This window comes from Lissotriton vulgaris, chromosome 4_1 (genome assembly GCF_964263255.1).
Source record: "Lissotriton vulgaris chromosome 4_1, aLisVul1.2, whole genome shotgun sequence".
Classification (NCBI taxonomy): domain Eukaryota; kingdom Metazoa; phylum Chordata; class Amphibia; order Caudata; family Salamandridae; genus Lissotriton; species Lissotriton vulgaris.
Window position 1 is genome coordinate 177248452 of NC_141691.1, and position 19284 is coordinate 177267735.

The 19284-nt window shown below is 55.6% G+C and overlaps 1 protein-coding gene across 2 annotated transcripts in view; it reads left to right on the forward strand.

Moving 5' to 3' along the window:
* SMARCA1 (SNF2 related chromatin remodeling ATPase 1) overlaps positions 1-18767 on the forward strand; it is a 2209746-nt gene extending 2190979 nt beyond the window's left edge. For both annotated transcript variants that reach the window (XM_086918497.1, XM_086918496.1), the window contains one exon: positions 18279-18767. In XM_086918497.1, coding sequence (XP_086774623.1) covers positions 18279-18350 — 72 coding nt within the window. In that variant the 3' untranslated portion in view covers positions 18351-18767. The remainder of the gene's footprint in view (positions 1-18278) is intronic.
* The last annotated feature ends 517 nt before the right edge of the window (positions 18768-19284 follow it).

A 19284-nucleotide genomic window follows, 5' to 3' on the forward strand; every position in this document is an offset into this window, starting at 1 on the left:
GAGCATGGCCACTGTTTAGAAATGAACAGGTGTATCTGAGGCAGCACATGAGAGGGGCTAAGTGCATCAACAGTCCATGGCACAGAACAGGTACATCTGAGGCAGCACATGAGAGGGGCTAAGTGCATCAACAGTCCATGGCACAGAACAGGTACATCTGAGGCAGCTCGTGAGAGGGGCTAAGTGCATCAACAGTCCATGGCACAGAACAGGTACATCTGAGGCAGCACATGAGAGGGCCAACGAGCATCAACAGGCCATGGTACAGAACAGGTACATCTGAGGAAGCACATGAGAGGGGCAACCAGCATCAACAGTCCATGGTACAGAACAGGTACATCTGAGGCAGCACATGAGAGGAGCAACAAGCATCAACAGTCCATGGTACAGAACAGGTACATCTGAGGCAGCACATGAGAGGGGCAAAGTGCATCAACAGTCCATGGTACAGAACAGGTACATCTGAAAGAAACAGGTTAGTATTAGATTCCTTACCTTAGAATATCCCCAGGCGTCAGTCTGGATCCGGAAACTTTTGCGTAGCAGTACCCCTGCGTGTCGGTAGGCGTCGTCTGCAGGCGTCCCCTGCAGCTCCGCGTCCGTCGTTGGCGTCGTGCGCCGTGATGACGTCGCTGGAGTATATAGACGCCGCATCCGCGCGCTGACGTCAGTTCTTCTTTCTTCCGCGCCAGTTAGCGCAGATCTGAGAAGAGCAGTACTCCGGTCTTTGACCAAAGTTTTTTGATCTTTTGATAATCTTCTTACGGTGCCGGTAGGATGCCCGGTTTTAAGAACTGTGATGACTGCGACCGCACGATGTCGGTCACGGACCATCACCGACTCTGCCTCCGGTGCCTGGGCCCCGACCACGACGTGGACTCCTGTGTCGATTGCCGGGCCTTGACGAGTAAAGCTAGGCGGGAGCGGTCCCGCAAGCTACTCGAGCTGCGGGTGTCGGCCCCGCGTCGAGAGAGGTCCCGGTCAGGCCGGCGGTCAAGGGAGCGGTCGCGGAGCCGTCACGAACGCTCCGGAAGTCGTCACCATTCATCTGGTTCCTCAAGTAGGAAACACAAGAAGTCGGGGCATCGTCCTCATACCCCTGACTCCCCCCGAACGCTCATGCGATGCCGCCGGGGGTTCGGGTGGCCCCACCTCCGCGGCTCCGTATGAGCCGCCGGCGCGGCCTGCTCCATACCCTACGGTCCCTGGGCAAGGCACGACGCCCGAGGAGATAGAAGAGTTCCTCATGGCCATGAGGAAGCTGGCTCCTCCGACGGGGCCTTCGGCGCCTTCGGCGCCTTCGGCGCCTTCGGGCCCTGTGGCCCCGTCCGAGGGCCCTAGCGGGTCGGGTGCTCCTGCCTCGACGCCGCCGACGGTTCCGGTCCCGGCGCCGCAGGGGCCTTCAGGATCGACGCCGGCTGGCCAACCGACCTCCCCGGCGCCACTTCCATCGGGGCTACCCCCGACGCCGTCCCCGCGCGACGCCGGTTCTTCGGCGCTGGGTGGCGCCGCCCCCAAACCCTCTCCGATTCCGGTCCCGGAGCCGCACCGGCGTCGCCCGACGCCGAGTCCGACGCCGATGGGGTCTGTGAACCCCGAGGAGCCGGTCTACCTTGTTGATCCCGAATATGATGAGGAGGTAGATTACGGAGAAGAGTGGGAGGGGTCTGAGGACCCTCTGACACGTGAGTGTCAGTACAATGTGGACTGGACAGGTGACTTGGGTGACGCCAGTGGTCTAGATGTCTCCCCTAACCCTGGCTTTGTCTCGCCTCCTACCGTGGCTAGGGAGGAGGGGGCTGCTTATTCAGTGGTGTTGATGAGGCTGCCAAGGCCTTAAACCTTGAGCTCCCCGTCACGGCCGTGAGGACTAACATCCTCACTGAGGTCCTCAAACCGCAGTCATGCCCACAGGAGCCACTGCTGCCGTTCAACGAGGCCTTGTCTGACGTTCTTTTGGGCACGTGGTCCAGGCCCTCTTCAGGTTCGCCTGTTGATAGGAACGTGGCCAGACGCCACCGTCCGTGTACGGATGACCCCAAGTTCCTGTCCACCCATCCCACCCCTGAGAGTCTGGTGATCCAGGCCTCAACTTCCCAGACCGCATTCCCGACGGCCCCGACCGACCGGGAATCTAAGAGGTACGACCAGTATGGAAAAAAGGTCTTCTCATCCCTGAGTCTGGGACTGCGGTCTTGCAACACCGCATGCCTCTTGGGCCGCTACACCCACTCTCTGTGGGATACGGTCGCGGACCTGCTGCCAGAATGCCCGCCGGAGGTACGGGCTAAGCTCGGCAAGGCTATGATTGAAGGCCGAGACGCAGCGAAATACTCCATCAGGTGTGGTCTTGATACGACCGACTCGCTGGGCAGAGCGATGTCCACGACGGTGGCGATTTGTCGCCACGCCTGGCTGAGATCCGCCAACTTCTCGGCAGATATCCAAAATGCTTTGATGGACATGCCGTTTGATGGCAGTCGCCTGCTTGGCGACAAAGCGGACCACGCGCTGGAGCGCATCAAGGACTCCAGGGTCACGGCCAAGTCCTTGGGTCTCTCGACCCAGCGCCAGCAAACGGGTTCGTTTCGCTCCTTTCGTGGCCAAGGAAGGGGCGGTCCCACACGTGCTGCCAGCCACGCGCCGCAACAAACTTATCAACGCGGTGGCGGCCGTGGAAACCGCCGTGGTGGCGGTCGGGGACAACGGCGAGGTCAGACCACACCTCCCCCCGCAGCATCCGCCACTAAATCCTCCTAGTCCGTGCTTTCAGGCCCATGTGACGCCGGTGGGCGGCAGGGTTCGCCATCACCACTCCCACTGGCGCACAATAACATCGGACTGGTGGGTGCTGCAGATCGTCCGAAGGGGCTACTCCCTCCCCTTCGAGACCACTCCTCCAGCCATGCCACCGCAGAACCACCGTGTGTCGGGGGACCACTTGGCACTTCTGAAGGAGGAAGTTATGGCCCTCTTGGCCAAGGGGGCCATCGAGCGCGTTCCTGGGCCAGAAGTAGGGCGTGGTTGCTATTCCCACTACTTTCTGGTACCCAAGAAGGACAAAGGGGGCCTACGCCCTATCTTGCATCTAAGGAACGTCAACGGCTTCCTCCGGAAGGAGAAGTTCAAGATGTTGACATTAGCTCAGTTCTTGGCTGCTCTAGACCCGCAAGACTTGATGGTAGCGTTGGACTTGCAGGATGTGTATTTTCACATTCCCGTCCTGCCGGCCCACCGGCGTTACCTGCGGTTCACGGTAGGCCAAGAGCACTTTCAGTTTATCGTGCTCCCCTTCGGCCTTACCAGCGCCCCACGGGTGTTCACAAAGGTGATGGCGGTGGTCGCAGCCCATCTGCGCAGATTAGGGGTTTCAGTCTTCCCCTATCTAGACGACTGGTTGTTGAAGGCGGGCTCGCCCCAGACAGTCGTCCACCCCCTTCAGATGACGGCAGACCTCCTGCACGAGCTGGGGTTTTCCATCAATGTGCCGAAATCACACCTGTGTCCCTCTCAAAAGCTCCTTTTCATCGGAGCGGTTCTCAACTCGGCGCAGTTTCGGGTTTATCCTCCGGAACGGCGAGTCCAGGATATACAGGCTTTGATTCCCATCTTCCAGCCGTTATCCCGGGTTTCGGTCAGGTTGACGCTGCGGCTGCTGGGGCTGATGGCTTCCTGCATCCTTCTGGTGCATCACGCCCGGTGGCGGATGCGGGCTCTGCAGTGGGACCTGAAGTTTCAGTGGGCCCAGCATCAGGGCAACTTGTCCGACCATGTCTTGATCTCAGAGGGCACTGCAAGACAACTGCAGTGGTGGCTTACGGACCGCGATTGGGTCAGAGGCAGATCCCTCTCCCTTCCCCAACCGGAGCACGTTGTTGTGACGGACGCGTCCCTCCGGGGCTGGGGAGGCCACTTGGGAGAGGCGGAGATCAGAGGCATCTGGTCTCCGGCGGAGTCCCGGCTCCATATAAACTTATTGGAGCTGCGGGCGATTCGTCTGGCACTGAAGGCATTCCTCCCCTTTGTCAGCGGGAGTGTGGTGCAGGTGTTCACGGACAACACCACCGCCATGTGGTACTGCAACAAACAGGGCGGGGTGGGATCGTGGACCCTTTGCCAGGAGGCTCTGCGCCTCTGGCAGTGGCTGGAACATCAGCTACACCTGGCGGGTTCTCTGAACGCCAGGGCGGACGAACTCAGCCGTCGGTGCTCGATGGATCACGAATGGCGTCTGAACTCGGACGTGGTGCAAGGCCTCTTTCTGCGATGGGGAGAGCCTTGGTTAGATCTATTCGCCACAGAAGAGAACGCGCAATGTCATCAGTTCTGCGCGTTGGAGTTTTCAAGACGGCACTCGCACGGCGACGCCTTTCGGCGCGAGTGGAGTTGCGGTCTGTTATACGCCTTTCCACCTATACCACTTCTGCCCAGAGTGCTGAAGAAGATCAGGCGCGACCGGGCCCAAGTCATCCTTGTGGCTCCGGACTGGGCTCGAAGGTACTGGTATCCCGAGTTACTCAGCATGTCGTCGGTCCCCCGATCCACCTGCCCCTTCAGGAGGACCTTCTGTCGCAGCAGCAGGGGATGGTCCTCCACCCGAACCTGTCCAGCCTCCACCTCCATGCGTGGAGATTGAGCGGCGACAGTTGAGGCCATTTGACTTGCCTCCTGAAGTCTGTGATGTGATTCTGGCAGCCAGGCGTTCCTCCACAAAGTCGGTATACGCCTGTCGGTGGAACAAATTTGTGGCATGGTGCACAGCAAAGGCTGTGGATCCTCTCTCTGCCCCTCTTTCTGAGATTCTTCTCTTCCTTCTTTCTCTTACCCAGCAGGGCTCTGCTCTGGGCACTATCAAGTGCTACCTTTCTGCCCTTTCGGCCTTTCTGAGGCTGCCTGATCAACCTTCTGTGTTCAAGTCCCCCATTGTAACAAGGTTCTTGAAGGGCATCACACACATGTATCCACCTGTTCCGTTTGTGACGCCTCAGTGGGACTTGAACCTGGTTCTAACCTTCTTGATGTGTGCTCCCTTTGAGCCCCTTCATTCCTGTCCTCTCCGTCTCCTGACTTTAAAGACAGCTTTCCTGGTTGCCATCACCTCTGCCAGGAGAGTGAGTGAGCTCCAGGCTCTTTCTGTCAAACCTCCTTTCTTGTCCATTCATCCCGACAATGTGGTTTTACGAACTAGACCTTCTTTCCTGCCCAAAGTAGTCTCTGCTTTTCACATCGGGCAGTCCATCACCTTTCCCTCCTTCTTCCCGCCTCCGCATCCTTCAAAGGATGAAGAGCGGCTCCATCGTCTGGACCCAAAACGTGCGCTTTCATTCTATATGGATCGCACACGCCAGTTCCGGGTGGATGACCAACTGTTTGTTGGCTACGTGGGCGCGAAGAAAGGACGGGTGGTACATAAACGGACCATCTCTCTGTGGGTCGTTCTGTGCATCAAAGCGTGCTACTCTTGGCTCGGAAGGAGCCTCCTGTTAGGCTGAGGGCCCATTCCACTCGGGCCACGGTGGCTACTACTGCCCTGGGCCGGGGAGTCCCCTTGCAGGACATTTGCCAGGCGGCTACGTGGGCCTCCCTGCACACTTTTGCGAGGCACTACTGCCTGGACAGTCAAGTCCGGAGGGATGGCTTCTTTGGCTGTTCTGTCCTCCAGGACTTTCTGGTGTAAAATTGTATTGGTTCGCAGACCCACCTCCGGGGTTGGTATTGCTGGGGTATCTATTCTAAGTTAAGGAATCTAATACTAACCTGTTTCTTTCAGATGAACAAGTTACTTACCTTCAGTAACGATATATCTGTAAGAAACAGTAGTTAGTATTAGATTCCTTACCGCACCACCCATCCTCCCCGTTCTGCGAACTGATACCTATGGTTAGGGACATCCCTTTCAGGGCCCTAGTTTCAAAATAGCACCAGTGTTGGTTCTCACATGGCTCTGCGTGTTCTGGCGCGGAAAAGCTTTGTGCAAAGAACTGACGTCAGCGCACGGAGGCGGCGTCTATATACTCCAGCGACGTCATCACGGCGCACAACGCCAACGACGGAAGCCGAGCCGCAGGGGACGCCTGCAGACGACGCCTACCGACGCGCAGGGGTACTGCTACGCAAAAGTTTCTGGATCCAGACTGACGCCTGGGGATATTCTAAGGTAAGGAATCTAATACTAACTACTGTTTCTTACAGATATATCGTTACCGAAGGTAAGTAACTTGTTCATCTGAGGCAGCACATTAAAGGGGGAAAGTGCATCAACAGTCCATGGTACAGAACAGGTACATCTGAGGCAGCACGTGAAAGGGGCTAAGTGCATCAACATTCCATGGCACAGAACAGGTACATCTGAGGCAGCACATGAGAGGGGCAACCAGCATCAACATTCCATGGCACAGAACAGGTACATCTGAGGCAGCACATGAGAGAGGCAACGAGCATCAACAGTCCATGGTACAGAACAGGTACATCTGAGGCAGCACATGAGAGGGGCAAAGTGCATCAACAGTCCATGGTACAGAACAGGTACATCCAAGCAGCGCATGAGAGGGGCAACGAACATCAACAGTCCATGGTACAGAACAGGTACATCTGAGGCAGCACATGAGAGGGCCAACGAGCATCAACAGGCCATGGTACAGAACAGGTACATCTGAGGCAGCACATGAGAGGGGCAACCAGCATCAACAGTCCCTGGTACAGAACAGGTACATCTGAGGCAGCACATGAGAGGGGCAAAGTGCATCAACAGTCCATGCCACAGAACAGGTACATCTGAGGCAGCACATGAGGGGCAACGAGCATCAACAGTCCATGGTACAGAACAGGTACATCTGAGGCACCACATGAGAGGGGCAAAGTGCATCAACAGTCCATGGTACAGAACAGGTACATCTGAGGCAGCACATGAGAGGGGCAAAGTGCATCAACAGTCCATGGTACAGAACAGGTACATCTGAGGCAGCACATGAGAGGGGCCAAGTGCATCAACAATCCATGGCACAGAACAGGTACATCTGAGGCAGCACATGAGAGGGGCAACGAGCATCAACAGTCCATGGCACAGAACAGGTACATCTGAGGCAGCACATGAGAGGGGCTAAGTGCATCAACATTCCATGGCACAGAACAAGTACATCTGAGGCAGCACGAGGACGTGTGTCATGCGCACCGTCCCATGGAAAATTAAAAGGCAAGGGTGGTTACAATGGACATTCCTGACATCAATTACAATCACATTTCAGTGATGTGAACTGCACCTCAAAGCACAGAATCAGGTGGACTGTGTGAGCTTGTAGCTTCGGACACAGTCGCGGGATCTGATACAGGAATGGGAGATACAGGCCCAGTACTAGTGACTGACACATGAGCCATAGACCCAGACACACTGGCAGCACCAGATACAGGAGTGTGAGACACAGCCACAGATCTAGTGACTGACACATGAGCCATAGACCCAGACGCACTGCCAGCACCAGATACAGGAGTGTGAGACACAGCCACAGATCTAGTGACTGACACGTGAGACATAAACCCAGACACACTGCCAGCACCAGATACAGGAGTGTGAGACACAGCCACAGATCTACTGACTGACACATGAGCCATAGACCCAGACACACTGCCAGCACCAGATACAGGAGTGTGAGACACAGCCACAGATCTAGTGACTGACACATGAGCCATAGACCCAGACACACTGCCAGCACCAGCTACAGGAGTGTGAGAAACAGCCTCAGATCTAGTGACTGACACATGAGCCATAGACCCAGACACACTGCCAGCACCAGATACAGGAGTGTGAGACGCAGCCCAGCTCTAGTGACTGACACATGAGCCATAGACCCAGACACACTGGCAGAACATGTCCCTGTACAGTGACCAACAAATACCATGCCAGCATCTGAGACATGAGAGTGGCGGACACACACAGTGGCAGTACCTGAAACAGGAGAGGGCACAACTGACACAGTCCCACTATCTGACCCATGAGAGTGAACTGCAGCTGACCCACTAGGACCACTGAAATGATGAGCCACAGGGCTGTATGGTCCAGGAGGCAGGGTGGCTCTGGGAGCTGGGGACAGCTGTACTGGAGCGACACAGGGGTGGTCAGGTGTCACCGGTGTGTGTTTCTGTTTCTTTGGGATATGTAAGGGCACCCTGGACATGACTGGACTGGTAAGTGGTGGGGGCTCATCAGAAACATCACCCATCAAAGGTGGATCATGTGCTGGTGGGGGTCTGCTCTCCGAGGACGTGCTGGACCCTTCTTGACGTTTGCTGTGGCCCTGCCTTCTGGCCTCTGCATCATGTGTAATGGGGGATGCAACAACAGTGTACTACTTCCTCTGCCTCACCATGGTGTGGATGGGAGTTGAGGTATGGGGGACTCAACCTCTGACACATGTGGTTTACGTTCCTTCACCAACACCAGCTTCAGTGGACACAGGGGTGATGTATGGCTGTCCCTGGTGGATGTTGTGTCCATGGGAGAACCCTTTGCCCAGGTAGGTGCCTGCTCCCTGGGAGGTGCCTTGGCCGTGGGAGACGCCTTGGCCTTAGGAGGTGTCCTGTGTTTGGAATGTGCCTTATCCGTTGGCGGTGCTCTGTCCCTGGGAGTTGGCTTGTCCTTTGTAGTGTCCCTGTCCTTGGGAGTGTCCCTGTCTTTGGGAGCGTCCCTGTGTTTGGGAGTATCCCTGTCCTTGGGAGTGTGCATGTCCTTGGGAGGTGCCCTGTCCTTGGGAGGTGCCCTGTCCTTGGGAGTGTCCCTGTCCTTGGGAGTGTCCCTGTCCTTGGGAGTGCGCCTGTCCTTAGGATGTGCCCTGTCCTTGGGAGGTGCCCTGTCCTTGGGAGTGTCCCTGTCCTTGGGAGTGTCCCTGTCCTTGGTAGTGTCCCTGTCCTTGGTAGTGTCCCTGTCCTTGGAAGTGTGCCTGTCCTTGGGAGGTGCCCTGTCCTTGGGAGTGTCCCTGTCCATGGGAGTGTTCCTGTACTTGGGATGTGCCCTTTCCTTGGGAGGTGACCTTGCCTTGGGAGTACTTTTTGAGGGGGATGCCTGTGTTCCATGTGAATCCATGTCCCCCAACACCCCTTGAGGATCCTGTGTGTCAACTCCAGGGTAGCTGGTGTTGTGTACTGTGAAAGATTTCCCTGTCCCAGGGGATGGTGTCTGTGGCCTCCGTGACCTGCCTTGCTGCCTGTGCCTGCTTCTAGTGCAATAGCCAGAAAATGAGGCCTGTTCTGAAATTTCACTCTCCCCTGAGACATTAAGTGGTGTGGATGGGGGAACTGAAGTATAACCTTGTCTATGCGACTGTTGAATGGCTGCAGACACTGTGTTGGATAATGACTGTACTGTTCTGTAGAGACCTGCAACATCGCCATGCATCCCCTCCATGAATGCCAACACCTGACCCAACTTCCTATCTTGGTCCAGGAAGGCTTTAATCATGTTTGTCTGTCCTACACACAGCTGTCGCAGCAGATCAACTGCCTCAGCACTAAGGGCATTTTGTGTCACAGGGGCAGGAGCAGCGGTGCCTGCACCCAAGGCCACACTGCTCCCCCTACTCTGGTGAGCACAAGCAGTACTTGTTTCAGTTGGTGGCAGTGTGGGCCCAGTGTGCTGTGTACCTACTGAAGGTGTCAATTGTACACTCCCTGTCTCCAACAACAGTGCAGACTCACCACCACTGTCTGAAGATGAGGAAGATGGGCTCTCCACATGTGAGTCCTCAGGGACAGTTCTGTCCCCCTCTCCGGGGCTGCTCTCTTCAGTCTCAGTCTGCGTGAGTGTGATCTCTGTTCCGGATGCATTGCCACCACTAAGCTCCGTCGTTTGTGGGTCAGTGCCCTCGTCCAAAGCTGAAAAGGAGAGAATAGAGGTATACCTAAGTGCCACACTCACGTACTGCAAATTACAAAATCAAAACTTCCTTGACTGTTTACCAACATGTACCACCCATCCTGCACACGAAGCACCCCTACCAGACATCCTCATGTCAAAGAACCAGGGGTGCCTGTGAAACATGTACATCAAACAAACAGGGCAAGTGCATGTAGACAACCACACATGTGATGCCATGGGATACCAGACCTCAATGGCATGTTCGTGGACCCTGCACTACAATGCAACTGGTATGTCCACCTGGCTGACATGGATGCCAACGCCCACTCCGATAATGGCACCATCATGCAAATGCAGCACAACAGATACACCACGGGTTCACTACTGTGTCCGAGCAGCAATACATGCATGCACTCACAAGTCACAAACCCATTCAGTGTGCTTACCAGTAGTTTGCTGCTGCTCCCCTCTCAACCGGGCGGACAGGTCAGGATGTGTCACAGCTATGATACGGAGCATTAGAGGGGTAATGGTACGTCATGCAAGCCGGCCTGATCTTGGAATCATCCCCAGTGTCATCTCTGCCACATTCTTGCTGAGCGTGGAAATGTCATCCCACCGCTTGTGGCAGTGTGTGTGTCGCCTATTGCACACCCCCACTGCTTGTACATCACGTGCTATGGTCCTCGACACGGCCTTGCAAAGGTGCAGCTTGACCTACCATGATGGGAGACAAGAGGGGGCAAGTCAGTGGACAGTTGGCCATTCACACAGATAGGAGCAACACGTATCTTTCAGCAGCCATGCACAGTACAACATATGTGAACGTTCCACAGCACACCGCCACGATTGAAGAAGTCTGTTGGGAGTTGTAGTGCTGGACCCACCCCCACCCTCCCTGTGAACATGGGGCCCTGTTGGGAGTTGTAGTGCTGGACCCACCACCACCCTCCCTATGAACAGGGGGCCTGTTGGGAGTTGTAGTGCTGGACCCACACCAACACCCACCACCACCCTCCCTGTGAACATGGGGGCCTGTTGGGAGTTGTAGTGTTAGCTGTTTGACCACATGCAAGCCTGGGAACATAGGAGGCTACATTTGTGGTTGATGATGGTGGGTGCATTTGAGCCCTGGGCTTCACATTTGGGTAGCTGTGTGGTCCACATACATAGATTGGAGCCTGGGAGATGTGTCTTGGCAGTTGTGCAAGGCAGATCTGAAAGAGACACGTTAGTGATAGATTCCTTACCTTAGAATATCCCCAGGCGTCAGAGTGGATCCGGAAACTTTTGCGTAGCAATACCCCTGCGCGCCGGTAGGCGTCGTCTGCGGCTCCGCGTCCGTCGTCGGCGTCGTGAGCGCCGGGATGACGTCGTCGGAGTACTTAGACGGCGCCCATGCGCGCTGACGTCAGTTCTTCTTTTTTCCGCGCCAGCTAGCGCAGATCCGGAAGAAGCTCTACCCCCAGTCAATTTTTGACTGAAATTTTTGATCCTTTTGATCTCTCTCTCTTTGTCGATTTCTCGACTATCGGTGCCAGGGATGCCCGGGTTCAAGCCTTGCTCGAAGTGCGGCCGACTCATGTCGGTCACGGACCCCCATCGCCGGTGCCTGAAGTGCTTAGGCCTCGACCACGACGATCGATCCTGCTCCGACTGCCGGGCCCTGACGTCGAAGGCTAGGCGGGAGCGGTCCCGCAAGCGTCTCGAACTGAGGCAGTCGGCCCCGCGCCGCTCCAGGTCCCGGTCCCGGTCCCACGGGAGGTCGAGGGACAGGTCGCGAGGTCGGAGTCATCGACGCTCCGGAAGCGGACACCAATCGTCTGGTTCCAAGTCCTCAGGTAAGAGGCATGAGAGGTCGGAGCGACGTCATCGATCCTCCGACCCGCCCCGACGCTCGCACGATGCAGCCGGGGACTCGGGCGACACCGCCCACGCGGCTCCGCGGGAGTCGCAAGCGTCGCCGCCTGCCCCTCACCTTCGGGTCCCTGGGCACGGCGCGACGCCGGAGGAGGTCGAGAGGTACCTCATGGCCATGAGGGCCCACCCTCCTCAGTCGGTTCCCGTGGCGCCTTCGGGCCGATCGGTTCCGTCTGGAGGTCCTTCCGGGTCGGGCGCTTCGGCCCCGACGACGTCGGGTGCTTCGGACCCGGCGCCGCTGGCGACTTCGGTCTCGGCGCCGCAAGACCTCGCTGGATCCGGCTCCAGATCCGGGACCTCGCCGGTCGACCTTACGACCTCGCCGGCGCCGTCCCTTCAGGTGTCGTCCCCGGCAGCCGATGTGGTTGCCGCCCCCAATGTCTCCTGCGGTTCTGCTCAGGCGTCGGGAGGGCGCCGCTGGGCGCCGATTCCGTCGGCCTTTGGAGACTTTTATCTCCACGAGGAGGCCCTGGCTGGTAATCCTGGTCTCCAGGACACAGGTGACGAGGAGAATTGGGAGGGGTCCGAGGACCCTCTGGCACATGATTGCCAGTCACAGCAGGACTGGACATATGAGCTTGGGGAGGCCAGTGGTATTGACACCTCGCCAGACACTGGATTTACATCGCCCCCGACTGTGGCTTCGGAGGCGGGTTCTGCTTACAGCGTAGTGTTGACAAAGGCAGCTAAGGCCTTAAACCTTCAGCTCCCCGTCGCGGCCGTGAGGACTAATCTCCTCACAGAGGTCCTCAAACCGCAGTCAGGCTCCGCGGAGCCCCTCCTGCCGTTCAATGAGGCCTTGTGTGACGTTCTTCTGGGCACTTGGTCCAAGCCCGCCACAGGCCCCCCTGTGGACAGGAACGTGGCCAGACGCTACCGCCCGGCACCGGGCGACCCATGCTTTTTGTCCACCCATCCCACCCCCGAGAGTCTGGTCATCCAGGCCTCAAACTCCCAAACCGCATTCCCGTCGGCCCCGCCCGACAGGGAATCCAAGAGATATGAACAGTTCGGGAAGAAGGTTTTCTCGTCTGTAAGCCTAGGGCTGCGGTCTGTGAACACCGCCTGTCTCTTGGGCCGCTACACCCACACTCTGTGGGACACGGTTGCAGAGGTACTGCCAAAATGCCCGGAGGAGGTCCAGGCTAAACTCAGCCAAGCCCTTGCGGACAGCCGAGATGCAGCACGCTTTTCTATCCGGTGTGGGCTGGATACCACGGACTCACTGGGCAGGGCGATGGCAACGACGGTGGCGGTTCGACGCCACGCCTGGTTGAGGTCCGCCAACTTCTCGGCCGATGTCCAGGCCACCCTCCTGGACATGCCGTTTGATGGCCGTCGCCTCTTCGGCGACAAGGCAGACCATGCGCTGGAACGTTTCAAGGACTCCAGGGCTACGGCCAAGTCCTTGGGCCTTACGGCCCCACGCCAGCAATCGTGTGCCTTTCGCTCCTTTCGTGGCCACGGAAGGGGCGCCCCACCACGGACCGCCAGCCACACGCCGCAAAATGTCCAGCAGCGCGGTGGCGGACGTGGGAACCGCCGTGGCAGTCGGGGGCCGCGGCGAGGCCAGTCCACACCTCCCTCAGCAGCACCTGCCTCAAAACCTTCCTAGTCCGAGTTTTCAGGCCCATGTGACGCCTGTGGGGGGCAGGGTTCGCCATCACCTCTCCCACTGGCATACAGTCACTTCGGACAGGTGGGTGCTGCAGATTGTCCGAAGGGGCTACTCCCTCCCCTTCGAGGCATCCCCTCCATCCATGCCACCACAATGCCACCGTGTGTCGGGGGATCACTTGCAACTTCTGCAAGAGGAGGTCTCGGCCCTCTTGGCCAAGAGGGCCATCGAGCGCGTTCCTGGGCCAGAAGTAGGGTGTGTTTGTTACTCCCACTACTTTCTGGTGCCCAAGAAGGGCAAAGGAGGCCTACGCCCTATCTTGGACTTGCGGAACGTCAACGGCTTCCTCCGGACGGAGAAGTTCAAGATGCTCACTTTGGCTCAGGTCCTGGCTGCCATGGACCCGGGAGACTGGATGGTAGCGTTGGACCTGCAGGACGCCTATTTCCACATCCCCGTCCTGCCGGCCCACCGGCGTTACCTGCGGTTCACGGTAGGCCAAGAGCACTTTCAGTTTACCGTGCTCCCCTTCGGCCTTACCAGCGCCCCACGGGTGTTCACGAAGGTGATGGCGGTGGTCGCAGCTCATCTGCGCAGGCAGGGGGTATCAGTCTTCCCCTACCTCGACGACTGGTTGTTGAAGGCGGGCTCGCCCCAGACAGTCGTCAGCCACCTCCAGACTACGGCCGACCTCCTGCACCTGCTGGGGTTCTCCATCAATGTGCCAAAGTCACACCTGTGTCCCTCTCAAAAGCTCCTCTTCATCAGAGCGGTTCTCGACTAGGCGCAGTTTCGGGTTTATCCACCCGAGCAGCGGGTTCGGGATATTCAGGCTCTGGTTCCCATCTTCCAGCCGTTATCCCGAGTCTCGGTCAGGTTGACGCTGCGGCTTCTGGGACTGATGGCCTCCTGCATCCTTCTGGTGCGTCACGCCAGGTGGCGGATGCGGGCTCTGCAGTGGGACCTGAAGTTTCAGTGGGCCCAGCTTCAGGGCAACCTGTCCGATCATGTCCTGATCTCGGAGGGCACTGCGAGACAACTGCAGTGGTGACTCACGGACCGCGACTGGGTCAGTGGCAGATCCCTCTCCCTACCCCACCCGGAGCACGTAGTTGTGATGGACGCGTCCCTCCAGGGCTGGGGGGGGCCACATGGGAGAGGCAGAGATCAGAGGCCTCTGGTCTCCGGCGGAGTCCCGGCTCCATATCAACTTGCTGGAGCTTCGGGCGATTCGTCTAGCACTGAAAGCATTCCTCCCCTCTGTCCGGGGACGTGTAGTGCAAGTGTTCACCGACAACACCACCGCCATGTGGTACTGCAACAAACAGGGCGGGGTGGGGTCGTGGACCCTTTGCCAGGAGGCTCTGCGCCTATGGCAATGGCTGGAACATCAGGGCGTGACGCTGGTGGTTCAACACCTGGCAGGCTCTCTGAATGCCAGGGCGGACGAACTCAGCCGTCGGTGCATGATGGATCACGAATGGCGTCTGAACTCGGACGTGGCGCAAGGTCTCTTTCAGCAGTGGGGAGAGCCTTGGTTAGATCTATTCGCCACAGAAGAGAACGCGCAATGTCATCAGTTCTGCGCGTTGGAATTTCCAAGGCGGCACTCGCTCAGAGACGCTTTTCGTCGCGAGTGGAGCTGCGGTCTGTTGTACGCCTTTCCGCCTATACCACTTCTGCCCAGAGTGCTGAAGAAGATCAGGCGCGACCGGGCCCAGGTTATCCTTGTGGCTCCGGACTGGGCACGAAGATTCTGGTATCCCGAGCTACTCAGCATGTCAGTCGATCCCCCGATTCGTCTGCCTCTTCGGGAGGACCTTCTGTCGCAGCAGCAGGGGACGGTCCTGCACCCGAACCTGTCCAGTCTCCACCTACAAGCTTGGAGATTGAGCGGCGGCAGTTGAGGCCATTTGACTTGCCTCCTGAAGTCTGTGATATCATTCTGGCAGCCAGGCGTCCCTCCACGAAGTCGGCATACGCCTGCCGGTGGAACAGATTTGTGGCATGGTGCACAGCAAAGGCTGTGGATCCTCTCTCTGCACCCCTTTCGGAAGTGCTGCTCTTTCTTCTTTCCCTTGCCCAGCAGGGCTCTGCTCTGGGCACTCTTAAAGGGTACCTTTCTGCTCTATCAGCCTTTTTGAGGCTACCAGATCAGCCTTCTTTATTCAAGTCCCCTATTGTGAGTAGATTTCTGAAGGGCATCACGCACATGTTCCCTCCTGTTCCCTTCGTGATGCCCCAGTGGGACTTGAATCTTGTTCTCACTTATCTGATGTGTGCTCCCTTTGAGCCACTTCATACCTGTCCTCTTCGTCTCCTTACTCTGAAGACTGCCTTTCTGGTTGCCATCACCTCTGCCAGGAGGGTGAGTGAGCTCCAGGCTCTTTCTTCTTCTCCACCTTTTCTGTCTGTTCATCCTGATAAGGTGGTGTTACGTACACGACCTTCCTTTCTGCCCAAGGTTGTCACGGCCTTCCACATCGGGCAGTCCATTACCTTGCCCACTTTCTTTCCGCCTCCGCATCCCTCGAAAGAGGAAGAGAGGCTCCACCGTCTGGATCCAAAACGTGCGCTCTCCTACTACCTAGATCGCACACGCCAATTCCGGGTGGATGACCAACTCTTCGTTGGTTACGTGGGCGCGAAGAAGGGTAAGGCTGTGCACAAGAGGACCATCTCTAGGTGGATCATCTTGTGTATCCAAGCATGTTACTCCATGGCAAGGAAGGAGCCCCCGGCTGGATTGCGGGCTCACTCCACTCGGGCCACGGCGACAACAACTGCCCTGGGCCGAGGTGTCCCCCTGCAGGACATTTGACAGGCAGCTACGTGGGCCTCACTGCACACGTTCGCAAGACACTACTGCCTGGACAGTCAAGTCCGGAGGGATGGCTTCTTTGGCCGTTCCGTCCTCCAGGACTTTCTGGTGTGATATTGGTTCGCAGACCCACCACCGGGGTTGGTATTGCTGGGGTATCTATTCTAAGGTAAGGAATCTATCACTAACGTGTCTCTTTCAGATGCACAAGTTACTACTTGTGTAACGATATATCTGTAAGAGACATTAGTAAGTGATAGATTCCTTACCGACCCACCCATCCTCCCCGTTCTGCGAACCGATATCTAGAGTTAAGGTCATCCCCTTTCAGGGCCCTAGTTTCATGGCACCAGTGTTAGTTCTATCATGGCTCTGCGTATCTGGCGCAGAAAAGCTGTGTGTCAGAACTGACGTCAGCGCGCATGGGCGCCGTCTAAGTACTCCGACGACGTCATCCCGGCGCTCACGACGCCGACGACGGACGCGGAGCCGCTGACGACGCCTACCGGCGCGCAGGGGTATTGCTACGCAAAAGTTTCCGGATCCAGTCTGACGCCTGGGGATATTCTAAGGTAAGGAATCTATCACTAACTAATGTCTCTTACAGATATATCGTTACACAAGTAGTAACTTGTGCAACATGACAGTGTGATAGTGGTAATTGGTTTGTACTTACCAGTCTCAACTCCCTCTTCTATTCCTTCCGGACTCAGGGTGCAGTATGCCTAGCACCTTCTCCTCCCATTCGGTGTATGGTATTTGCTCCGCGGGACCGCCACGGCCAGTGTCGTGTGCCCGTAGGTGCTTCTTGGACCTGAGGCCTTTGACCCTTGCCTTGAGGTCGTGCCACCGCCTCTGGATGTCGTGTTTGGTGCGTGGCACGGTCCCTGAAGCATTGACTCTGGTCACTATCCTGTCCCACATAGTGGTTTTAGTTGCCAAGGTGGTCTGCTGCACTAGGGTACCAAACAAATGTGGTTCAACACGGATGATTTCATCCACCATGACCTTCAACTCACTCTCTGTGAACTTGGGGTTTTTCTTGGGTGCAATGGTGTGTGATATGCAAGGTGTTGGTGGGGTGGGGTGGGGTGTGCAGGTGTGTGGTATGTAGGAATGGTGTTGTGGGGATTTGTGTGGTGGGTGTGTTGGTGTGCAGGTTGTATGTGTGTTTGTGTGTGTCTGTTGTTTGTGATATTCTGCCTCTTTCTTCCATCTGTGCTGTGATGCAAAGGATTGTGGTAATGGGAGAGATTCCTTTTATACTCTGTGTTGGTGGTTGTGTCCCAATCGTTTTTGGCAGTCAGGTGTTCTGTGGGTGTGGCGACTTGGGTGCTCTTGTTTGTGCTTGGAGGGGTGTCATTGGGGCGTGTAGTTGTTGGGGGAGGGTGTTCCAGGTGAGTGTATGTTCTGTTTTTTGTGTTTTCTATTTACTTCCGTCTGCCATTTTTGAATCGGTTTGACGGCAGGGGTGATGTTCATTTGGTCTTTCCGCAGTCATGATCCGTTTGTCAATGCTTTTTTCCGTGCCGAGTGAGGACGGTGGTGAGTTCCGTTGGGATGGCGGGGTTATCCTAATTGTGCACCCGGACCCTCCACAGGTCTAGCGGCGGTTAGGCCTGTTTCCGCGGTCAATGCATCCGCAGGCGGACGGTGTTTCTGTGGTTCCGTCCACGTGCGGCGGTCTTTGATGTGATCCGTCCGCTGCGGTCAGTGTGTGATGACATAAATATCCTAATCGCACCCGAGGTTTATCCGCGGTGCGGTCGGGAGTATATTTGCTGCGACCATGATGGTCGGACCAGTTTCCGTCCGCCATCGTAATCGACGTCAAGGTTAGGAATATGCGGTCAAATAGCGTATCCACCAGACAGAGCCCGACTAAAGGTAGTTAACTTGCACTTTGGTATTCTCATTTGGCCCTTTAGCATTTATATTGGTGGTTATTGAATGGATATATAGTGTGCATTTAGTGAGTTGATTGATTATTTTGTATTGATTATTTCATTGAGAACATTTGTATGGTTCTAATCATTATAATTACATTCTAATTCGAATTATTTATTTTTCAGTCACATAAAAGAAAAGCAGATTCAGTCTTAGAGAGCTCCGCAAAAAAGGAAACTAAGAAAATGAAACCCTGAGTCTGATAAATGAATGCAATATGAGAATAAAGGACATCCGCCTTCTCTTACACTGCATCAACAAACGCTATTTGGCAAAGCTTATGTTTTTTTCGTAATTAGTGAGGTTTTAGCACTGCTTTATGTTTTCCAAATTTTGTACTTTTTACAATATTTTCATTGATCTTTGACAGGTGTATGTGTATGTTTTAAGCATTCCAGTATTTTTGTGCAATATATTTTATGAATGTCATCCCTAGCAAAGTGCGCACAATACATGGTGTTTCTAAGCTCGTCCTGATGTTTTAGCTTTTATATGTTTTATATGCTACTGCTTTGAAATAAAACATACATTTAATCATTGTTTAATATTTTATGTTGAACAGGTTCAGAGTAGAGGCAGCCTATGATATTTTTCTTAATAAACTGATTTAATCATACCCTCTCTTGTGTAATATAAAAGGAGGAAGAGATGCTGTTTCATGACTTACCTGTTTGGTGTTTGTTGTCTTGCGATCACCGATTCTTCCTTCAAATCAGTTTCTAGTAGAACATATTTGGTTAACACTCTGTTGGAAAGTTTAACTGCTAATTAATTGCCCACCCTGCATTTATTTTCTTGCTCTGGAGAGGGGTTTAGAATTGCTTGACGGGAAACTAACAGCTGTTAACTATCAACAGCCAGAGAGACATAAGACTATAGTGCACTAAGACAATGTCATCCTGTTCAAACAATTAGACACTGTTAGATCTAGGAGTCTCTAGTTGGCAATGGTATTCACCTTTGTCCAAATAGGGACCCTTACTTCTAAGTCAGGATAAGGGGATTACACTCCTTAATAACCCCTGCTCACCCCCTTGGTAGCTTGGCACGAGCAGACAGGCTTATCTCAGAGGCAGTGTGTTAAGCATTTGTGAATATACACAGTAATACCGTGAAAACACTACAGATTGT